This window comes from Numida meleagris, chromosome 1 (genome assembly GCF_002078875.1).
Source record: "Numida meleagris isolate 19003 breed g44 Domestic line chromosome 1, NumMel1.0, whole genome shotgun sequence".
Lineage (NCBI taxonomy): Eukaryota > Metazoa > Chordata > Aves > Galliformes > Numididae > Numida > Numida meleagris.
In genome coordinates, this window is record NC_034409.1 from 179,156,661 (window position 1) to 179,181,178 (window position 24,518).

Below are 24,518 nucleotides of genomic sequence, written 5' to 3' on the forward strand. Positions count from 1 at the left end.
AACATTGACTATAGAAAACTCACAGTCCTGCTGAAAGCTGTTAAAAGAGAGTCTGGCTCAACAAAAGAGCACAGAGAATTGTTCAGCATCATGTGATGTGCTAAAAGATACAGTTAAACAGGAGCTAAATCTTTTTTCAGCTTTAAATTGTTTGTGACTTAAATGGAAAGGATAGCAGAAGAACTGAAGCAGAAGATGGGAGTAAGTCTACTAGCGATAAAAACACAGACACACTTGCACAAAGGATATCTGAAGACAAGTAACTGAGTAAAAGAGCAGAAGTTTTGACTCTACTTCCTACCACATGCAAGGTAGACCAATTCAGAGAAATGACTACTGATTGACCACAAGTATTTGTTCTGTTAAGAAATCTTTTTAACTCATGTTTGTTTGTGAGATACATGTATTGCCATTTTTATCTAGAACCTGAGCACCTTGGGCATATCTTGCTGATGTGTGGATATAGATACATTGTAGAGCTGAATTTTTTTTTTTTTTTGATGCTTTATTGGGAACAGCTTTCCACTTTGCCTTCTGGGATGTTCAATCCCTCTATCACTCAATTTACTGAGTGATGAAAATACTCAGCTCACTTCAACTCTGTGAGAAAGAAAACAAACTTTTTCCTACTTCTGATTTTGGACTTCTCACAAGAGCCAAGGCTCCATAGAAAAAACTAAAAGGACATTTTTTTTGTCTCTTGGAAGTCCATCTGGTACTTATCATCAATTGGAAGTGGGCAGTTTTGCAACTACTACAAAGATTAATTACAAGCTGTTGTGAAGGTGCTATTTGTTTCCCAAATGTCAGTTCCACAGAGAGATATTGTTACAGGCTGCTGAGATGCCTTTCAGTGCTCTGCTCCCTTGCTTTAGTCTACCTACAATTTACCTGGACAATTACTATCTTAGTGGGATAGATCATTTACTTGGTGGGAATTGTACCATCAACTTCAAAGGGTGGCTGGATTGTGCCTTTAATGAATACATGCCCTGAAGTCTGGCCGTTTCCTGGAACCTGACACCTAAACAGCCAAACAGTTGTAATAAAAAGAAAAAGAAGAAATAATAACAAGCTGCATTGTTAAAATATAAAGAGCTGAATCTTGCTCTCTGCTGAGCTGCTTTACACGAGACTGGAGAAATAGCAGGGAAAAGGGCAGGAGAAATTTACTTCTGAAGTGCCAAGAAGCATAATTTTTCCTCCAAGTCTATGTAGATGGGAAACAATGATAACCCTTGTTTGTATCCCACTGGCATACTCTGGGTATTAATGCTTACCAAGGGTAGGCAAACTTCCAGAAAGTCAGTAAGACGTACAGCCATTATATCCTTTTTTTGAGAGATCCTGGTTCTTCACTGAAAATTTTAGGGAAGTTCATTGATTATGCTTTATTTATATATAACCCTTTTTTACCTGACAGAAACGAACAACCTGACAGACTTCATTTGGTCAGGTTTGATAGCTCCTGTTTTGTTTGCATTCAAATAATCCTGGAACAAACCAACAAAAGAACAAAAGAAGAAACATGATTTTTTTTTTTTGATGTCTTCATTTCTTCTACAGATGTTGATGGTCCCATCAATGTTCCTATAAGACAACACAGAATTTTCACCTTCAGCAATCACTAAATATAAGAAGGACAAAGCTAAATCTAAATAAGTCTAAATATCCTGTAAAAAAGGAAAATGAATGAAAAAAAAAATACTGCATTGTGCTGCTAAGCCAAGGCTGAAGATGAAAAGGCAGATGGTAGTTTAACCTCTTATACTGAGATCCACTGCAAATTTAAACATACCTGCTGCTATTGCAACATTTAGATAAAGATTACCTTTCTAGGCAGAAGTTTAATAGCTGTTTCCACAGCATATATCACTGCACTCCTCCAGCTCACTCTGTCCCTTCAGACCTGCTCAAAAACCTCATTTCACAAGTGGCCTCACTAAGATCCCAGGGATCTTCCCTGGGTGTAAGGAACAGACTGACAAGAGCAGAGGTACCACCATGTGGCTTTGTACCTCCCCAGGTTTTGGAAATGAATGATCTTTGCAGTGAGGAGAGATACAGAAAAAGCAAGTTCAATATTTTGATGTGTTTCTCTTACTCTATCAGAATGCTAGAAACTGGCATTGTTTATGGCAGCTGTAAAGATATAGAAACAATTGGTGAATAATGGATGATAAAAATGTGGTAGTGGTGTGAAATACACTGAGTTTGACCTCTATTCTTTTAAAGCAAGGGGAAGCTGAGAAAACAGGAATCCCAGCAGAGTTCCAGGCACAGTGTTGTTATTTACAAGAACAGAATTTTAGTCGGGAGTTTTTCTTACTGAGTTTTTATAAGGTCATTTGTTTCCATGATGCAAAATGATTTGAAAACTGGAATGGAATCTGTAACATCTTATGCACATTGTGAACATTATCCCACTTTGACTGATGGTGTAGATCATACTGTATGACTTCACATAATATTCTTCCCTTTACTTTAGGCATAACAAGGCATGAATTAACACCCTATTACCCATGCAGTGTCAGAGCTTATAGCATGGATATTTCTCAAACAGGTCAAATCCTTCAGAACGCATTGGGTTTTCTGTCAACTAAAAATAACATTTACTAGGTAAAAAGGCAGAGAGTTGGCCACTCTTTAGCAAGGAATGGAAAAGTCAGGGGTCAAAAGAAAATCAGTTAACAGAAAGTCTGGCAATGAATGTTAGCAAGTTGTTCCTTCCGCAGAGCCTCGGAGGCATATTTAGTTTCTGCTACCTGGCTTATTTCCAATTATTTCTGTCTGAAAACAGAATGTCTGTTTTAAAAGGAAAAAAAAGATCTTGAGCACAGAGATAGTAGAGATCCAAGTCTCAGGTTCCTCTGTTCCCCAGTGATGCCTCACGTGTTAACTTTCTAATTTTTAATCAAGATAAGAGTCTTCTCTTCAAGAAAAGTGTCCAATACAGAAAAAAAAAAAAAAAAAAAAAAAAAAAAAAGAGGAAACATTTCTAAATGCACTAAGCGTTTGGATAAAGAGCTCCACTGCAGAATGAACAAGCAAATATATTTAAGTAAAATCTTTTACTTGGGAGGGTTCATTTACTTATAATTTTTACAAATGGAAAGATAGGAAATCAAAATGATCCTGACTTAAGCCACAAAATTGCAGTGAAAAGCATTGTTATTGAGAGTTTCTTCTCTAGAGAAAACACCTCATTAGTGTCCATGATGCTGCACTCATGGCACTTTCTGTGTCCTGCCAAAAATAAATAACAAAACATACATCAGTATATCTTTGAATTACTTCAAAGATCAATCTGCCTGTCCCCACAGAGCCTATTTCTGCATCGACACCAAGCTGCCAGCTGGATGGACAGCTAGAAAACCGTTTGGAGATTTACCTCGAGAAAACTTGGACTTTAGCCATAAAGTCACTAATATCAAGACAGTAGGTTGTAAAGCTCCCCACAGAGAGACCCCCATTCATAAGGGGTATTTATCTTATTCACACAAACTCACAAGTTCCCTCAAGAAAAAGATCTCTCCATAACAGAAACCCCACCTGTAGGTAAAACTCTTTTAGGTTCTGCACTCAAACGTGTGAATGCTTAAGGGCAGGGCACCCTGGGGATGCCTTTTCACTCCAAGCATTCTCCAGGGGACTCCTTCTTTGCAAGGACTAGAAACTAAAATCCATGGCTTTGCTCCCATTGCACTTCTGCACTTCACACCAGTGATTAGAAAATTACATCTACATCACCTGCTTCACTAATGCCTTTCCCGTGTTTCCCACCACACAGTACAAGAAACACAGTGAGGAAGGGGTGAAGAACTGGCACTTCAGCTGGTGGTCTGTTAATGTCACCAGCTATTGCCACATGGCTCTGTTCTACTTCCTCACCAGAACATAAACAATTCCTTCTAAAGTCAAGCTGAAATTATTCTTTGCTATACAGAAGGAATAGAGACTTGAATAATGAAATATGGAATCCCAGATTTATAGCTATAAACACTGACTGTAATGTCAATAGCAGGAACTTAATACAGCTCTGGATTTCATCATGTTGGTGAACAGCCACCATCAATCCCACCAATTTCTAACACATTTATTCCATCTCATCAGCACATTTATTCACACAGCAGTTGTTAATTATTTAGGTGGATCTAACCCTACCACTCACAGTTAGTAGGACTCAAAGAGCCTCACCAGCACTCATAACCTGACTACCTTGCGCCCATTCACGCTGCGTGCTGTGGCTGTAGGCCAGCCCAGCGCAATGTCCTTAGTGAAAGCAGTCATGGCAACAACGATGATTTAGCTCAACCTGTTATCTTTGCATCAAAGGGCTCTAAGGTATAAAAAGCAGAAAAAGACTTCAGCGTACCTTTAAGACAATACTGCCCTTGCTTACTTTTCCTTTACCCTTGAGAGTGAAGGACTTTCATTTTCATCACTACTCAAACTATTGTTTATGATGCCTACATATCCGAAACAGAAGAGTATAAGCATGCAAGTCACAGAATTTGCACAGGAAAAGGCCTCCAGATTACTGTGTGTGGCAAGGCCAACAAGCCAGGGGTGGTCCACAGCGACCAGAAGTCTGGCTACCAGACCATCTTCTAACAACACCACGTTTACAAAGGCAGGTCTGGCTAAGCAGACCAGCAGCACTCTCTTAACCACCTTTCAATACACAACCATTGAAGAAGAACACTCGTTATGTCACACTGATTACTACACAGCAGTTTTGGACAGATACCTACCGTGGTAGGAAGAGCAAACAGTAGGGACGACTGGGTAGTGCTATGAGAGAAACTCGGTTTTTGTTGTGACGAGTCTTTGCCCTCAATTCCACATTCCTTCTCAAATGTGTTAGGCTTTTACCATATTATCTAGAAATGAATATCACTGAAAAGGTAGGCAGGAAGGAGACACACATGATGTGCAGCATGATACTGCCCACTGGGCATAAAAGAAGCACACATCAGGCATTTCTCATTCTCTTCCACCCAGTGATATATGCATGAATCCCACTACTCCGTCAACACCGAGAACAAATCATTTAAGTTAGCCAATAACTACTGGTTGAACACTGCAGGAGTGAGGCATGGAATCCAATAAAGAAGAGTTTCAAATTAAAATCCACTGACCTGCTCATGCGCAGGGTCATGAGCAACAGAGAGACCGGTCCCTGGTCACTCTGAAAGGTGGATTTCATCTGCATGAGCAAAGGGATGAGTACGTGCACTCTAATGCGTGAGCCCAGTGATGTGATGGCTGGAAATCTTTGTAAAAGGACAAAGTCAGATTATATTTCCCACACTTTCTGTCTGTGCTATATATGTGAAAATATACAGCCTGGTTTTCCATATAATCACATAAATATTATATGAAGCTGCTACTACATTTTTAGTGAAGAAAATCCTGATTTGTAATCCTTATAGATAGGATGAAGAGTAAGAACAGAATATCTTAAGTGAAATAGGTGTTCAAAGATCTTAGTAAATAATTTGCTATGAATAATTCATTTGGAAAAATGGATATTTTTCCCTAGTTCTGAACAGCCCAAGAATAGAATGTGAATGTTTAACATTTATATGTTACTTGCATTTGTTTCTGAACTACATCAAGTAATTTTTGGTATACACATAATTCCAAAAAGAAATTATGATTATTAAATAAAACATAAAATTTTCAACTCCCACAGCAAATTATGTCTTTTGACTAATTTATGTAATGAGCTTAGCTAGTCTGCCCTTCATGAATTTCAAACTGCGTCTTCAATATTTGCAATTATCTGTGCTGGCAGCGGTTACATAAGTCATCTGACCAGCAGCAGTCCAAATGGTAAAGCCAGCACACTCTATGGTTTCAAACAGTTCAGAAAATACCGAAGCATGCAGTTAAAAACTACATTTGAGTCTTTTCTGTTCGAAAGCACGTGGCTAGGATGCCTCTCCCCTCTTCACTCAGCGCTAGTTCTACATGGATACATGGATCAGATGGTAGGAATGTGAGGTGTTGCTTGTTCTTTCTTTTTGTCCGGAACATTAAGTTAGTTGCTTAATGTTTTTTATGGGTAAGCAGCACTAATGTGTTGCTTGAGGTTTGTCACTGGGGCTGGAGAGGGAATGGGGTGCAGCAGGAGAACAAGCAGCTTAGCACATGTGATAGAAAGGCTCAGGAAAGACATGGACGTTGACAGCCAGTCAAGACAGCTTGAAAGAAGATTTGGTCCGATTTTCAGCTTGGGTAGGATTCTCCCTATCCCCTTTTGTGAAACGTGTTTGAACACAGGAGGTGAAAAACTAAATGCTATTGATCACATCACGCTAATGATACTTTCTGACTCCCACTTAGACCAAATCGTGGCCTCACGGAAACATACGGGAGCTTTGTTTTTATGCAAGATGGAACCAGGATTTCATACTTTATCCTTGTGATCATGGCTTTTCATTTCTGTTCCTATTAAACAGTCTTAACGGGCCCTCTTCCTTCCTGATCTAACCATTTTATGTCTCAGCCCTATTACTCTTAACGTATTTTATCTTGCCAGCCAACCATACCTGAAATAAACCCAAATTTGACATAAAACAACTAGCACTGCCTGCTAATGCTCAGGATAGTAGGCTGTCTGTTACTGTTGGTGTTGAATACTCGGCAGGAAATACTGAGGAGGACTAAAGAGCACCACAAATCATGCTCAGGGCAAACAGACCACTGCTAGGATGTATACATGAGCAGCTAAAATGATTTCTAAAGAAGTCTGCTCTGACTTTGGGCACTTTACTATCTAAGGTGCAAGAAAAGCAGCTCCACTCAACTGCAGTGCTGCCTAACTCTTCTAGGTACTCTGCAGCACTGAGAGATAGTAATACATTAAAAATATAAAATTTAAAATATGTGGCTGTGTGCTTTGGAAACATACTCAGATAATAGATCACCCTTTTTTATTATCTGTTGCCTTCTGCTTTAATAGCCAGTGAGTTCTGGACATAATTTCTTTACAATCAGTATTTTATTTTTGACATTTTCCCTCTCTCATCTCCTTATGTTCTATTACCACTTCACTCAGTGGCGAAGGCATCAGTTTTTAAATCTAGATGTCCTGAATGTTAAGGACCCAAAATTCATATTCAATCACTGCAATAACTGGCCTGATTTTCCCCTGCATGAACAACCCTCCTTTTTTTTTTTTTTTTTTTTTTTTTTTTGCTGCAGATGGACATGGTGATATTTCCATTCCCATCAGTGTGGAGCAGCTAAGGCTTGCGGTCTGTGGTACTGTGTGCAGGTTAAATCAGTGAGTTAAGAGCGAACCTATTTATCTGAATAGTGGTAAAGATGTTTCCTCAGCAGTCATGGGTGTAGACAGGCATCTCTTGTTATTTCCTGAACAAAATGATGTCTCCATTTGCAACTGCAGCACCTCCCCCATGTCACTTGTGACTATTTTACCAGAGACAGCTTTAATCCCTACTTGTGAGCACATGGATGAAATTCGTGCAGGGGAGTGCTGGCTGTTCCATGGCCCACTCCCTCTCCCAACTCCCATGCACCCTATTGCTGTAAGAAATCACAAGCCAAATTCCCTCCATCTGCTAGCTGGTCTTATGCTTTGAAGAAAATTGGCAAGTCTATCATAGGAAAAAGGTAACTTTGTTTTCATTAAATGCTGAGGACAACACAATGGTAAATATTGCCAATTTTAACACAGAACAAGTACCTACTCTTCTGTTTCCCTGAAAATCTGAATGAACAGCAAACAGTGTTCTGTTTGTGAATCTAAAACTCTCCTGCTTGACTGTGTTTGATACCAAGATAACAAAAATGCTGGTGACTTTGAAGGCAGTACTGAAATGCATAATGCTGGAAACAAAACCTTTTTTTTCTAAATAAGAAGGTGCTTTAATAAAAGCAATTCAATTAAGTTGCTTTAATGAAGAACAATTGCCTCTAAGTGATGACATTTGAAAAAAAGATGTTAAAAGCAGCTTCTTTTTCAGAAATTGGCAGCCAAGATCAATGAACAAAACATAAAATGTAGGCATATTATTGATGCAGCTACTGATGCAAATAATGTATGCATAATACTCTATAAAGGGTTGAATTTGGTGAAAAAAGCTGATGAAATAGAATAGCTGATGTTAATTCTATTGAGGCTGACTTCAAGTAGCTAGTGTTCAACCAGTTTGGTTTTTATATGGCCTTGAATGATATGCCAACTAAAGCTGTTAAATCCATATTGCAATTAGGAACTGTTACCTTTGTTGATCAAACAAAATATGAAATGGAAGAAAAGAAAAACAACATACCATGTTCACACACAAAACAAAAATAGCTATATCAGGGACATCAGGGAAGGTGGAATACTATAACAACACATTTTATATTGTTATACTATTCCACCCACCTTAATGGAGAACCCTTCGGTGTGGCTACGCCATAGCCTTTCGAATCCAGATTTCCTCCCACTTTCATGGTGTCACAAGGCTTTCGTTGCTCAATGTATTCATTCATGGTGGACTCCAGCAGGAAGGCAAACTTGCCCTTGGATTTGCGGACACGAGCTACTCCCTCTGCAGTAGTCCTAGTGAACACTGACGGCTCTGCTGATTTCATGTAGGTCCACATCTTTTCATACACTGCTATTTTTGATCTCTGGAGAAAATTAAAAAGAAGTTAGAACAAAAGAATGTTGCAACATTTCAGAGCGGCACTGTTCAAAATAAAATCAATCACACTTAATTTTTCAAATAATGGGTACTGGGAAAATCTGACTCGGATAAAGGTTTCTTTGGAATTCAATGATTATTAAAAAAAAAAAAGACATATTAATGTAGGTACTATAAAGTCAGCTATCACTTTAGGACCCAGTTAGCCTCTAGCAGTTACAATAAAATAACTGCATAGTTAGGGCCTGAATTTATTTTTAGATAAAAGCAGTTCACACAGTAAATGTTATGATATAAAGAGTATTTTAGGGAATTATGTATGAAATAGATATCCATAACAAACCTGTATGGGAAAAAGAAAAAATAAAATAATTCTTCCATGAATATTGAGCTGTATCTTGAGTTAATTCTCAGCTCTAACACCCACTTGTTACATCATCAAAACCACAATAGCTTAAGTAAGATTTCTGCTTATTCACAATCCAGAACCGTTTCAATTTCAATTCTGTACCACATTTGAAGACATGATTCACAATAAAAGATGTAAACAGAAAATTGGACAAAATATGCTGCTGAAGGAGATACAATGCTGGGAGCATTTTGTCTTAAAGAAATATCAGATATGTTTTTAGAACAGCAGTATATTAATAAATTTGGTTTATATCCTGCAAGTACTTGGCTGGGAAATGTGCTTGCTCAAGGAATGCGCAGGAATTCATGACTTAGCTGGAGATTTTCCTGACAGGGAATGCGTGATGTATTCACAAATAAAGAACTAAGGACTGATAAACCTTAAGCAAAAATAAATAAATAAGGAAATAAAACATCAGAAAGGGAAGAATTTAAACTTGGAAACCACAGTGGTGAGACTGCTGTCAAGATGAGAAGCTTCCCTGTGCTTGTTACATTAACTCAGCAACTCATCGGCTTCATGCAGCAACATCAATACATACATGCAAGCCAGCAGTGTGGCAGCTGACCACTACCCAGTATTTTTATTTAATTAGAGATGGCATTTGTCTTCTCTAGTGTGTGGGGCAAAAAAGACTCTTTCTAGGCATGACTCCAGTCAGCTTTTCTTTGAGTCACCAAGAATTTCAAGCAAAGCGAGATTTGGTCTGTCAGCCCATTCCTATGCTGTGCTGAGCACTGCAGGAAAATACTTATTTTATCATATGGCCCCAAACCAAAGGGCCTTAGAATATTTAAACAAGTATAAAATAATGTCATCTAGGTATTATTTAAATGTAGAATGGCTTTGAGAATCCAGGAACCAAGACTTTGCACAGGTTAAGAGTAATTTCCCTGAGCAAATACTGACTGATTGTATTATGGCTTAGAAACTAACTTGTTATGGAAGAACATCTAACTTGAAAATAAGCAGCATTCAACCAGAAATGTTCGATGAAAATACCATACAACAGAACATCATAAATTATCCACGCTTTTTTTAGTCTACCTGTCCCATTTTGTCTGTCAAACACAATAAAACTTAATAATAGTTGTGTATGTCCATAATCACATCCTGACTTGCTGCCCTCTCTTGCCACTGTAGACACAGCTCCTTTTCATTTACATAATAGCGGCTAAAAGCAGAGCCTTAGCCAAGCCATCCATGTCTTCCCTTTGCTTTACACTGATGTAATTTAATGGATTTAAAATTACAGAAAGAAAAAGTAAGTGAAGAGTAATGAATCAGGCAACATTTCAGGAATATTTACTTGCCTTTGGCTACCTTTACTTCTAACAATTTTTTACATCTTAATATTCATTTCATGAGGTAAACTTATAAGAGGTCACTTTCCTTCAAAACTAAAAACAGAAAATAGCCCTATTATTAACATGAAATTATGCCCTAAGTCAATTAAAAAAAGGTTTAATTTAAGTATGTTTTTCTGGATCTAATTCTGTTTGCCCATCAAGAGACAAAAAAAATACGGAAAGTCCAACAAGACATCTGTGAGGACGTTTTTTTCTCCCAAGCTTTCATTTGTTAACATTTAAATAGCACATGTCAAACCAGAGCGAAAACTGAAGATATTCCTTATTACCATATGAGGAAGCTTAGCAGCTTTCCCCTGCAGTCGGTCAAGAAAGGATGATTTTCATTTAGGGCTTTTCTGAGACTGCTAAAGGTAAGCTTTCTTCCTCTTTAGCAAGCTGCTCTGACAGTGCAACTCTTGCTGCTTCCAAAACAGGAAATAAGAGTAAATAGTCAATAGAATAAAAGTCTTACTTTTCTTTACTATGTCTTTAACATGACTTTTTCTGTTTTCAATCTGGATTTAAAGCAGACTGAATGTCTGTTTTGTTTTTTTGACATTTTGATCAAAAATGATCAAATGATAAGAAAGTGTCCTGATGGATCACAGACAGTAATCACTTTCATTAATTACTGAAAGAAAAGTTACCCAAGACTCTAATTCTAAAACTGATGATTGCTTCCAATCATAAAAAAAAAAAGTTTAATTGGGAAACAGATCTTCATGTACTATTGTTTGTTTGAGGTGAGGCCTGAGTTTATGGATTATGCAAGCAGTGATTGTATAAATATTGTCTGTCAGTGATATTTTATCTTTGTCCTTGTTTTATGGAAAAATTTTTAGAAATAGAATCATCATAGAATGGCTTAGGTTGGGAAGAACCTTTAAAATCTTCCAATTCCAACCCCCTGCCATGGGCAGGGTTGCCACACACCAGACACACTGCTGTTGCCACACACTGCCCAGAGCATCCATAACATCTCTGGGCAGCCTGTGCCAGTGCCTCATCACTCTCTGAGTAATTTCCTAATATCTAAGCCAAATTTTCTCTCAGTGTGTTCTTTACCTAGACTGTACACATCACATGTCTGGGATTGCCCTGATCCAAGTGCAACACCTTGCACCTGACCTTGTTGGGTCTCATTAGGTTCACATGGGCCTGCTTTTGAAGCATGTTCAGGTCCTTCTGGATGGTATCCCTTCCTTCTACTGTGTCAACTGCACCAATCAGCCTGGTATCATCAGCAAACTTACTGAGTGTGCACTTGGGCTCACTTTCTAAGTCACTGATAAAGATGTTGAAGAGCACCAGTCTCAAGACAGACCCCTTGTGGGCTGCATACAAATACTGCATATTATAGCACTAGCAATCACAGTACTATGGCAGAAATTTAAAAGTATGTGATAACACGAGTTCAATTATATAACATTTTTATAGTGTTCAAAACAGTATAAAACTTGATAACACTTCAAATTATGCATCTGAAAATGCATCCAGTACTTGGGGTCATTTTTAATGTATCCTTTCATAGTTTGAAAGGAAGACAAAAATACAAGCACTGCTTCCAAAGTAATGCCTCCTGTTGTATTACATTGGCCCATGATGTTATGGGCGGATATTGGTGGTATGGCAGCAGAGGCTGAATCTTCTCACCAATATTCCATTCCATTTTGCTGCCGTGTGACATGCAGCAGCAGAGGGGCAGTCTGACGAAAGTGCATCTGGCATGGAACTGCAGATGAAGGAAATTTGTGTAATTGAATTATTCCATGCTGAAAAAAATTGACATTCATTGACTCTTGTTGAACGTTTATGGAAACCAAACAGCAGATGACAGCACAGTGAGGCAGTGGGTGTTGTGTTTCAGCAGTGGCAACAGTGGCAGTGGGTCACCTCCTCTGGTACAGATTTTTACAAGGTTTGACGAGCATGCAGGTTCTTGCTCATCACAGGCAAAAATGCAGATCTAATGGTGGTGACTGTGTTGCAAAATAGTGCTTTGTGGCTGAGAATTTGCTCCACCAAGCATTGTGCTATAGTGCTTTTTGCAGCTGTTGTAATTTACATGGAAATACAGAGGAGGCATTACTTTTGGAGCAAACTATGTATAATCACTGATTTTTCTTCTTTTTTTCTCCTAACACTATAAGATTAAAGAATAGGTAACATAGAGGGCAAAGAATATTTTTCTTTTTAAGGAGAGATCTTGCTACTTGCACAAATTATCGATTCATATAGGAAAGTATTTGTGCGCACACCAGATGATTTAAAAGAATCACAAAATTCTTTTGACCAAGACAGTTTTTATGTCACAAGACCTGACCTCTTCACTCTCAGACAACTGCTTGCAAAAGTGTTTGGAAACCCTTAAAAAAACAACCACATTCCTTTGTTCTGTTTTACTTCCTTGAGAATTCTTTTTTTGCATCATCACATTAAAAACTGCAAGTACTGTATATTTTTGAGAATGCAAGAAGTGAATAAATAAAAAATTAAATAAACCTGCTTGGTTCTCAGCATCACAGTTTTAATTATTGTCACAGCTTCATGCCTGTTGAAAGAACTACTGAAATGCATACATTTTAATGGACTAAAATTGGAATTGTCAGATTTCAATGCCAGAATTTGCACAAAGTGAACTAAAGAAGAATTTATGGGTTAAGCATAGATGAAGTCAAAAAAAAGGAATACTCAGGGATTACAGTGTTTCAGTTTTCGGATAAGCTTCCTGTATCTGAAAGCATTTTGGCAGGTGTCTGATGTGAAATCAGGGCTTCCAGGAACAAAAAAGCGAGTTTCTACCACCTCAAAGATAAAAAAGCCTGCTCTCAGAAAGCATCTGTAACATTGCATTTAGGTGTATAGCAGCGTACTGACTGCAAGAAGACAGGCATAGACACCCTTCCCTGAAACATATCCATTAAAAAATGAAGTACGAAGCACCCTAGCCATTTCTGATGGATCATTCTAGAGTTGATGCAAAGAGAAAGATATTTTAATGGGTGATTTATTTCATCATAAAACTCTTGTCCCAGATGGGATGCGGCATCTACAGAAGAAATCTAGCAAACTATCTAAACGATCTTAGAGTAAACTCCCATAAGGCATTGTATTTTTACAGCTTAAAAGTATGCAAGAGAATATCTGCAAGTTTTCTGTGGGGTTGTATCTTGCAATGAAAATATTATTTCACTACAGACTTTTTGAACAACGCTCAGCAGCTCTCCTTGAACTGATACTGTCTGCAGTTCACAAATTCCATTCATGATTTTATTGAGTGACTTCAGTTTGGCCAAACTGAAAACATTCAAGCTGCACAGGAGTGCCTGACACAGAACAGTACCCTTTCAATAAGATAAACTTTTCTTTCTTCTAAAAATGCCTCAACCTATACCTTTCATATAAATATTAGTCTTGATAGTCTTGAATCATTTAGTTACCAAGGGAGAATTACTGGCTTACAACATTTATTCAAAACCATGTTCAAACACTAAACACACACACCTTCAGTTAGCTAAGTTTAACTTTCATTTGCTGGAAATGTGAAATAAAGCAGGAAGGGTCATTTATTATGTACTCTTGATGATGTCCAGGCTCCCTGTTTTCTGACTGGCAAAGGAAGAGGTTTACATACCAACAACAGATGTATAGGAAAGCAAATGAAAATGAAGTAATCAACAGAGACAGCATAGGCATACGAATGGCTATTTAGGCTATTTCCTAATGCTTCAGCCCCATCCCCTCGAGATATATTTTCTCTTCATTATTCATCTGAAAGTCTGTAAATTAAAAAATGCATTTCCTATCCACCACCCAAGACCCTAAAGCAAAATGCATACAGCCAAATCCATAAGTAAAAGCAAAACCTGCAAGACTGCTTATTATCATCATAGACTTTCAATGCTTCACATCATTTCAGTGCTGTAGCTTCAAATGAATCAATAGCGCAATGCTGCTTTAATTATCACAGGCTCCAGTATCCCTTGGGGCAACTCTCCTCTCCAATGTGACAGGATCAATAAGTTTTCCACGAATTAAAATAACTGAAAACTCCAATAAAAGGTGTCAGGGGGTAAAAATGTAGATTAAGTACTGCATGAGTTACAAACCATATTATGCATAATTGCAAAGTAATAGTACTTCACCCCTCCAAGCATCTTACAGCGGTCAGTAGGGAAAGTTGCTCTAATGGATATGCCAACTTACTCTGAAGAACTCTTTGGTTGACCCTGAGTCCAGTGTCCCATAAGCAATTTCGGTTTGTTTGGCAAGGTCTTCTGCGCTTTCTATGGGTGAGACCATTCGCTCAACAGTCAAGAAAGCAGCGAGGTTAGCAGTGTAGGATGAAATAATGATGAGCGTGAAGAACCACCAGACACCTCCAACAATGCGACCTGAGAGGGATCTAAACATGAATAAGATAATGCACATTTTCCTGTCTTTTCAGCCACAAAGAGAAAGAGAAAGAAAGAAGGCACCATTATTACTGAACATGTCATTACATAAACAGAGAAAGGGAAGGAGACTATTTTCATTTTAAATACTTATACACACTTTTTAATTTTAATGCCTATAATATATAGTCCACTATAGTAATACATATCTCACATACACAGAAGTATGAATTGTCTTGAACAGTAATCCCAATGTTCTTATTTCAGGAAATGCCTAGCATGGCAAAAATGCTGTCAAAAATCCTAGGTAGGTAATCTCTTCTTTGAGACAAAAGTAAAGCCTAATAGTTGCAAATCAGTAGCTTTCTCCGTTTCCTCTTTAAAAAAAGAAGATTTGCACATGCATTATATTGGTTCCAGGGTTAAAATGTTCCTGTCACCGATATAGCATATGTTCAGTTACCACAAAAACTTATCAAACATCTTACACGCAACTGTAATAACTCAACCTTTCATATTTTTGTTATTTAAGAAGCAGGCATTTTTGTGGTAACTGTTATTTCTGATAAGTAAAAACTACATTTTCCATTTTACCACCTGCAATTTGATGCAAAGGCTGTTGGAGAGGAATGTACATCCAGTATTAATCAGCAGCAATGTTATTCCTAACTTCAATAATAGCAGGGCTAGAGGTCAATGCTGAATGCTCTAAAATCTCATTGTTAATTCAAATTTGAAAGAGTGGGTCATAAATTAAGTTGTAGCTACTGCACACTAATATTCGAGAACATCTGAAAAGGTTGAGAAATTCAGGACTGAGATCATATATTGCATGTGAGGCAACCCACTCTGTAAGGCCAAGCTTGGCACTACAGCGTGGCTTTCACAAACAGGTGGTCAAATATTATCCCTCGTGTAGACAGTGATATTCTGGAAGCAGCGCTGCAGAACTTAATAGGGAACAGAAGTGGGACATTCATTCATACAAGGTAAATAGCATAATAGTGTGCATTTCACTACTGTAATACAGTGGAACTAATTTAGCAACAACACCATTCCTCTGAAGCCCACACAGTGGAATTCCTCCTGTGCGTACCTGTTGTTTCTGAGAACTGTTTGTGATTTATGTGCACTGACATATGTGAATAATAATGGCTGAAATTCAAAGAAGATTCTGTTACCCTTATTGTAGTTATTAAAATAAGAAAAATGAAAAGGCTTCCTAAAGAATGAACTTCGAAACACTGCCAGGAAAATAAGAAGGAAGACTTTATGCTTCAATGTTGAAGATAATAAGCAAACATAAAAAGATTTGACACAAACCTTGGGGAAATATCACATCCTTGTTGCATAAAGGCACCCAGGGAAAACCAGAGGCTGTTGAATATGCCAAACTCATTGGGAGGCTGATCACTGGGTCCTTCTTTCCCATCCTCTGGTTCTTCTGTATGCCACTCGTATGGGCTAAACCTGCTAACTAGGAACAGGACCACACTGACACCAATGTAGGCAAAGACTATGCACATCCAGATCTCATACGCCAAAGGGTCCAAGAAGGAAAACACTCCTGGTTTAGATTTCTGGGGCTTTTTGATCATAATGGATATCCCCAAACTCATAAAAGGCTTAGAAAAATCAATGACCTCTTCTCGTACCAAAGTGATGGTCAGAGGCGCAACAGCAATCTCTGCTTTCTATAAAGAAAAAAGAAATATAGATGTATAGATTAATTGGATTTGGCTTGTAGACTCAGCTAAGCAGCTAATTCCAAAGGTATGTTATCAACATCAGGACACTGTGGCTTATATGTTCTTTATACTATGTTTCTGTTTTGTTCTATCACAGTCTACATTTACTCAATATGCTTTTAGTAAAAGAAACATATTGCAGGGTTTTATTTTACAGAACCATAGAAATACTTAACTTTCCTGTTAAAGAGAAGACTCTCAGATCTTACAGAGGTGGGCAGCAGTGTTTGTAGGTCACTTTAGTTATTCATTCAAACTTAAAGTAGAAGAATTTAAGGAAGGATGCAAAATGAAAATGGCCTTATTATCACAGAATATATTGGTATTTTTTATAAGATCCCAGAAATAGTTACTTATTATCATATTTTCATAAGGTACAATCATTATTCTGCACAAGTCAGCTCAGAGTCTCAAGGAAATTCCAAATTCCATGAAGTAGCAAAGGTGATTAATTAATGCCACAATGCCACAAAACTACAGCAAGACATCTTGGGGAAAAGATAGTTCAGTATGAAGGAATCAAGTCATAAGCAGCACAAAAGGCAAGTATATGGAAAATAGGATACAAAATCATGCCATTAAATGATAAAAACTTTGTTGAATCCACTTCCATCAGAGAGATTTTTTAAAAAGATCTGTTGCTTTAAATAAGTTTATGTCAGTCTTGAATTAATAATTACTGATGATGATGGTGATTATGGCTGTTAACAATGATGTCTGCATTAACAACAAGGTATTGTAGCTGTGCTAATCATGTTTTTTGTGATCCAGTACCAGTATTACATTAAGGTTTGCTCCTTGCTGGGTGAGCTAAAGCTGTAATTACAGTAGTACCTTAGATGGGAGTTGTAAAAGGAACTGGGAAGAAGATGCTGAAAACCTTCTCATGTTCATCCTATCATCCTGCTACCATGCCCACAGCAGGGCAGTTGGAACTGGATGATCTTTAAGGTCCCTTCCAACCCAAACTGTTCTATGATTCTGTGATTATCACAATGTTGTCTACAGGTGGATTAATAAAGATGAAGGCTAGCCCAGACTCTCTGGCTAGCCTGGACATTTTAGCTAATGGGGAAAGGAGGATATCTTTACGAAATACATTTTTTTGGTTGCAAATACAGTAGACTCACAACCTGCCTTCTGCAGGGGCCATATTCTGCTTCAGATCTGAACATATGAGATATTCTGCATGTGTTTCCCCCCATTCCAGACCCAATCATCTTCGTGGACACAGCTGAGTTATTCATAAATGTCCATAATGTAACTGTCTTCATTTTCTTTTCTAAATATTCACTTTGCCAAATTCATCTTAGAGAGTAGCATCTTCAGATACAGTACATATCTCACAGTTTATCAAACATTTAAGCATGTTTTCCTTTTAGCACTTTCTTCAGGGCATACATACTCAGTAAAATACAGAAGGATATATTTAGATCCCTCCAATTTCAATGAAATTAAAATAGGCTGAAATTTAAGGGCGTACTTAAATAGTTTGTCTAATCCAAGTGTTACATAAATAGCTTGTGTGATAAAGAAAAATTGAAATCGAATTGCAGGATTTTTGTCATCTCTAAACTTTAAAACAGATATATGCATTTAAAGTAATATGCTCTTGTTTTTTTTATCAACTAAGTTATACTAAGCTATACATATTTTATGGAAATTAATTTTAAACTAATTTAATGTAGTTATAATTTAAATCTATTTTTGTAGCTGCATAATTCTGAATACATTAAAAAAGTGACTCATTACAGTGCAATGGTCCAAAAATGCAAATCATATTTAAATTATTATATATTAATCATCAAGTTATATCTGTCATTCTGAAAGAGTTGTGATGCAAACACTTATCCCAATTTTACGTAAAGACATTACAGTTTAAGCAGTATAATTAAAACCATCATTTTGCAAGCATATCAGCCATTATTTCTGGTGCTAATATCTGGGGTAACCATTATGGTAATACTGCTAATTCTCTGCATTTTAAATTCTGTGATACAAAGCATTTTTAAAAATCTCATTTCTTGGAGTGTTGTGATTTCACAAGTCTGACTGAAGTAGGTAACATTTTATTAGTAAAAAATACAAAGACAAATAATGCCTAAAATATATTTTCAAATATCCTGACAAGTATAAATTGAATCTAGTGTCTGTAATCTAAGGACTGTACGATGGTTTGGGTTACTGACATTGCTGCATAGTTCTGTATTTTGTCTCACTCATCACTTCCCTCTTTCTAGAAGGGTGGCTTCCATCCTTAGAGTCAATGTCATTTATAATCCTAAATCTCAAGTTCTGTGATTGCCTTCTGTGGAGTCCTTGAAACCAAATAAATGAAAGACTCAGGCAAATCGTGATCTAGTATCATTAGTCTTTGTCATAGTCACATGGTGGTATCTCTATTAACAGTGTAAATGCTCAGCTTCGTTTTCAAAAGTGTTGCTAAATCTTGACTTTTTTGTGTGTCTGGAGATCACAAGTAGTGTTAAAGAAAAGGATCTTTGAGGGTTGTTAGTTTTTATGATGTGAGGTGGAAGTGACAGCACCACTTTGGTGCTAGCTGTGCAGATTAATTTAAAGGCCTAATTAGCAGATTGCTGTTGTATTCAAAACATTGGATGAGCTGCATCTTATCAAATTAAAGGCCTGCAGAATGAGCTATCTATACTACCCTAAGGAGTTAAAGACTGCACCCATTGCACTGCAATTGCAGTCTAATGTCAGATGGTTCACAATGTAGATAAACTTGTTTCATGACAGAGAATGTAGATGGACAGTACACAGCTAGGTCACGATTAGATACCTAATATTTGGAAAAAATCCAACCTACCCGATCTGATCATATTATTTATTATTTTTGTATGGCTATTTGGTGGCACATTGAGGCCTACATAAACTCCTTGTTGTTGAAAGCTAAATAGTGACAATAGCTGTGCAATAAAAGTATCAGTGTTTGTGAATTTAGATGATTAACAATATAACAATGGTGCAAATTATTGATGTTCAGGTTCCTAGTGAAATCTATTTGGACAAAGACTAATGATACCGCACACTCGAAACAACTCCATCTGTAATTGCATTTCAATCTAGGCTGCACACAACCAAGTACAGATGGATTCTGCATTCTTCCAGTTTAAAACAATGGGATGAGATTAAGTCTGATGGTGCAGATTTTCACTTATCCAGAATATATCACTGTAACCTTGTGAAAAAAAAATTGTGCTTGGTGCAATCTGTATGAAGGTGGTAAAGCTATCTGAGAAAAATCATACAGCAAGTAATTTCAACTGTGGAAGCACACAGCTTCTCAGATTTTAAACAGGAATGAGCTCTGACCTTTTGTGAGAAGCAGTGCAAGAGTAGCATTTTCTGTCAGGCGAATAAATATTTAACCAAGGCTGACTGACAGTGCATTCGGAAACACCTGTTATACATGCTTAACGGTATTTCAACCTCAGCTAGCATTTCTTCTGTGAGTGAGCTAGTTATCAAGGGCTGTAGAGCTCCACGAGGGCCTACTGAGGGCATTCAGATACATCAGTGACAAATTAGCAAGATTTTCTGATAGCTTTTCATATAGTGCTAAAATCAGAATAGGAAAATAAACCAATCCTTGCCATGACCTTATGTACAATACCTGTACATAAGGTACAAAGCTGTGTATCACAACACCTTATCATGCTGTCTCCCTTGCGACATGACATAAAAAATGAGATACAGAGCTCAGGTAAAAACCAAGCCATTTGCACTATATCTGAAGGTGTCCAGCTACCAGAACAACAAAAAGTGCATATGGACGTTGAGGTAACATGGGATTAACTGGCACATGCACTCACCCTCAGCAACACAAGCAGTGCTACATGGTACTGTGGCCCTAAGGAAAGAGCAGGAGAAGCAGGGACTGCCCTTTGTGGTGCAGAAATGCTCTCACTGGGTGGCACAACGCTATCTGTTTATCCTTTAATATGATTGGCATTTAGTATCTGTAAAATGTTTCCCAAGCAGGTCGTCTTGTTAACTTGCTAATTCAGTTGCAAATTCAGTCTCAGTCCTGGCTGCATATAAAAAGCCCTGCTTGAAGCACAGCCAAACACTCAGACTTTGTGATTATGATTTGCGGATCTACCAGAGAAGATGAGCAGCCCCTTACAGGAGAACTTTGCAGGAAGGATGGGCTGATTTTCCTGCTTTCTCTAAGTGGGGACCTGCTGCTGTGTAAATCATCTGGCAAGGACTCAAGGAGGTTGCAGGGAGAATGGTTTTCTTGATTTCCCTGTGGAAATCTTAAGTAGCACACTTTTCGATGTTAACAGGAAGAACAATCTGCTTTAAAGCTACATCTGTAAAAGTAAGTTGAACATGGCTGGGGAGCTCCTGGCCAGCTGGCACAGGACATGCTGTGTCTCTGCCATGAAAGTCCTTGAACCTCCAAGCCAGAATGGCTGCACTCAAGCTGCTTATACAGAATGGTCTGTCTCCCACACTAGTGTACAGCTGGGACCAGAAAATATTTTGGAGAGTAACTATGGGCAAAAATACACAACGGACTTTATATATATCTATGATAACTTATCAGATTAGGCAAGAGAGTTCAAGTGCCCGGAGGCATTCCCTGGTGCTACTCCTATAATACTGGGATATAATGGGATAGGCATTGCCAATAGGAGCTTTTGGGTGCTACAGCAAATATACTGGGCAGCAGCAGAGTACTATTAGTTCTTTTAGGTACAAGAGCAGTCCTGAGAGTTTTCAACTTGACTATCAAACCCCTAAAGAGCCTCCACATCATTCTTCTCTGTTCAGAAAATGAAGAGCTGACCATGTATTGTGGGATGTCCTCTTCAGGCTATTTGCAACAAGTTGCTCACGCCTGGGGGTTTCCTTGCTTTCAAGTATGTCAACATCAGCAGTCACATTCCAAGACTGGCATGAACCTCTGTCTGAGCTTCCCAACGGCACTTTGTATTTCAGTCTATTTCTAGGGATGGTCGTGTTTCATGAGTTAAATTTTTCAAGATAAGGGAAAAAAACAACAAAAAACAAAACAAAACAAAAAAACCCAACAACCCTACAAATGATCAGGAAACAAAAAAAAATATTAATTCCAATTTTCCTCTATAACTCTTCACTAGATTATTAGCTACTAAAACTGCACTATCGAAACTCTACAGAATCTGGACAAAGGGATTTTTTCACAACTAGTAAAATTTCTCAGATGTTTTAAAAGAAACTACTGATGTAACCGTGCATAATGATCAAATCTATGTGATGGTTACTGTAATTAAAAGCCAGATAAGAAGTTGCCTTCATTTCGGCAGGATAAGTCTGAAAAACCCTTTATTTTTAACATTCTGAGAGTTGAGCTGCTTTCTAAGCCACTAAAGTAGGTATAGATGCTTGGTGATCACTCAGCTTTTCTTCTGTGAGATTAGCTCCTTCAAGAGCTTCCAGGAACACACAGGAGTTCGTGAGGCTGATATCATCTTCCCATTCCCATGTCAAGGGGAATCAACAAACTTGGGGACATTGTTTCCTGTACTTTTACCACACAAAATCTATTCCATGTTGAGGAGATACCTGAACTGATCCTAGAATAGAAGACTGTGACAAAATGTATCAGTTTTACGTAGTTGACCAAACAGAGCAGGGCCCTAACCATCATTGGACAGGCAAGGCCTTGGCCAAAACTGCAGCTGTGAGTGGACCAGCTGTTACTCAGTAGTCTTTCACAGAGGCAGAATCATATATCATAATACATGCTGTTTCAGTGCATATTTTTAGGTTCCTATATGTTGTTTATATGTCCTAATATAAGACAATTTCTCAAACTAGTCCAAGAGTCCTATCTTTTTTAAAAGATTGCCCCCATTCCATGAAAATGAATCAATGAGTGATATTCTTCCCAACTAAACTTTACAATATATCAAGAATAGATGGTCTCAAAAGTCCTTTATTACTTCTAAGAGTAACAAATTTTTAAGGGATGTGAGAACTATGGATGTTCTAATGTCATGAGGTACTGGTTGAAAAATTAGCAAAATTTGCGTGAAGTTATTTGATTTTCTCTTGAAAATAAATGAAAGCACAGAGATATGAAACAGAATTCTGTTCCTTTTCTGTGACTTCAAGTTTAAATAAAATACACACATACTTCCTAATTTATGACTAATACTACAATAAATTCAATCCTGCTTCAAAAATTGGTATGCTTACCCCATAAACAAGTTCTCCCACCATCCCATTCCAGATTTTTGTCTCTGGATCCCTTGCTCCATATTTTCCATCAGGAACAATGGCAATTTTGTACTTGATACCAATATGTTTTGCAATTTCTGACGCCAGATCTACACAGTATCCTTCAAACTTGTCATTCCCTTCAAACGTATCATGGTTTTTCTTGAACATAACATATGGGGCTTCCTATAATGAAAGAATTAGAACTGTAAAGGAGAAGTATACAGAATATACTCTGAAAAGCAACATGTAATCTACTGATCGAACAACACGCTTTTAATCAAAAGTACATGGATAGAACTAGCACATTTATATTTAAATATATGAACAGAAATACTTCTGGATATACTATTTACACTATCTTTTGGCTTACACATTTCACAATATTTATCAACTTTTAAAAATAATAATCATAAAAAATACCCAAGTATGCATATAATTATGACTTTGTGCAAAATTAAAGATCTTAGTACAATATATAGTGAATATAAAGCTTGATCAGAGGTTGCGCCCGCACAATGCAAATGACTGTGGGATAATACAAGGTATAAATTACACTTTTGACCACAATGAGTACAATGGCTGTTCCAAAAGTAATGGCTTCTGTTTTATGATGCTGGCCCACAACATCAGAGGTTGATGTTGGTGGTATGGCAGTAGAGGTTGAACCTTCCTGCCACAATTCTATTACATTTTGTTACCATGTGACAGATGGGAGCAGAGGGGCAGTCTGACAGAATAGCGTCTGACACAGATGTGCAGATGAAGTAAATGTGTGTAATTGAATTCCTCCATGCAGAAAAAATGGCACCTATTGACATTCATAGACACTTCCTGAACGTTTATGGAGACCAAACAGTGGATGACAGCACAGTGAGGTGATGGATGATGTGTTTTAGCAGTGGGGACAGTGGGTCACCTCCACTGGTGCAGATTTTTACAAGTGCAACATGTAGGCTCTTATACAGCTAATGGTGGTGACTGTATTGCAAAACAGTCTTTTGTAGCTGAGAATTTGGACTATCAAATACTGTTATTGAGCTCTTTGTATCTGTTGCAGTTTCCATGGAAATAAATAGGAGGCGTTAATTTCAGCGCAACCTATCTATATCCTGTAACATAACGTAACTGCTTTGTACATAATTTCAGGTGCACAGCCTGAATTATTCACTTTCCTGGGGCTTAAAATGCACAGTTGCTCAGAAGCTTTGTACATTCTAGTGAGAATATAGAAATATGTTCCATATGAGGCATATCTTCTCCTTTGAATAAAGACTGCATATTTTACATGGTCTTTTAGTATGGACCTAAGCAATATGCATGAACAAGCATAGTATAAAGCTAATTGATATTAAAGATGCACGTCAAAATATCAAAATACAGTCTGGTTACTGAGTGCCATTGGAAAGAAGTGAAAATTGTTTTGAAAAGTGGATCTTAACATTCTTTGTATACCATGCTACCCCAATAAAAGCGAACAATATGTGACTGGGAAATTAAAATCACATTTTTCTATCTGGCTCTGTGAGGATTCAGACTTTAGCAATCATTATGTCGAACTATAGTTCCTGGTGGTATTTTAAATGACTTCACATAATCCATATTAGCAGCCAGTTCCAGATAAAATATTGTCACTAATGTCACCCTTTGTTTGAATTTACATCATAAAATACTGGCAACTTCAATTTTCTCTGAGGCTATAGCTGTGCTGG

The 24,518-nt window shown here is 37.6% G+C and overlaps 1 protein-coding gene across 2 annotated transcripts in view; it reads right to left on the reverse strand.

Moving 5' to 3' along the window:
- The window catches only part of GRIA4 (glutamate ionotropic receptor AMPA type subunit 4), a 221,470-nt gene that overhangs the window by 32,627 nt on the left and 164,325 nt on the right, over positions 1-24,518 (reverse strand). For both annotated transcript variants that reach the window (XM_021380710.1, XM_021380726.1), the window contains exons 10-13: positions 22,786-22,992; positions 16,148-16,518; positions 14,637-14,835; positions 8,405-8,652 (exon numbers count right to left, since the gene is read on the reverse strand). In XM_021380710.1, coding sequence (XP_021236385.1) covers positions 8,405-8,652; positions 14,637-14,835; positions 16,148-16,518; positions 22,786-22,992 — 1,025 coding nt within the window. The remainder of the gene's footprint in view (positions 1-8,404; positions 8,653-14,636; positions 14,836-16,147; positions 16,519-22,785; positions 22,993-24,518) is intronic.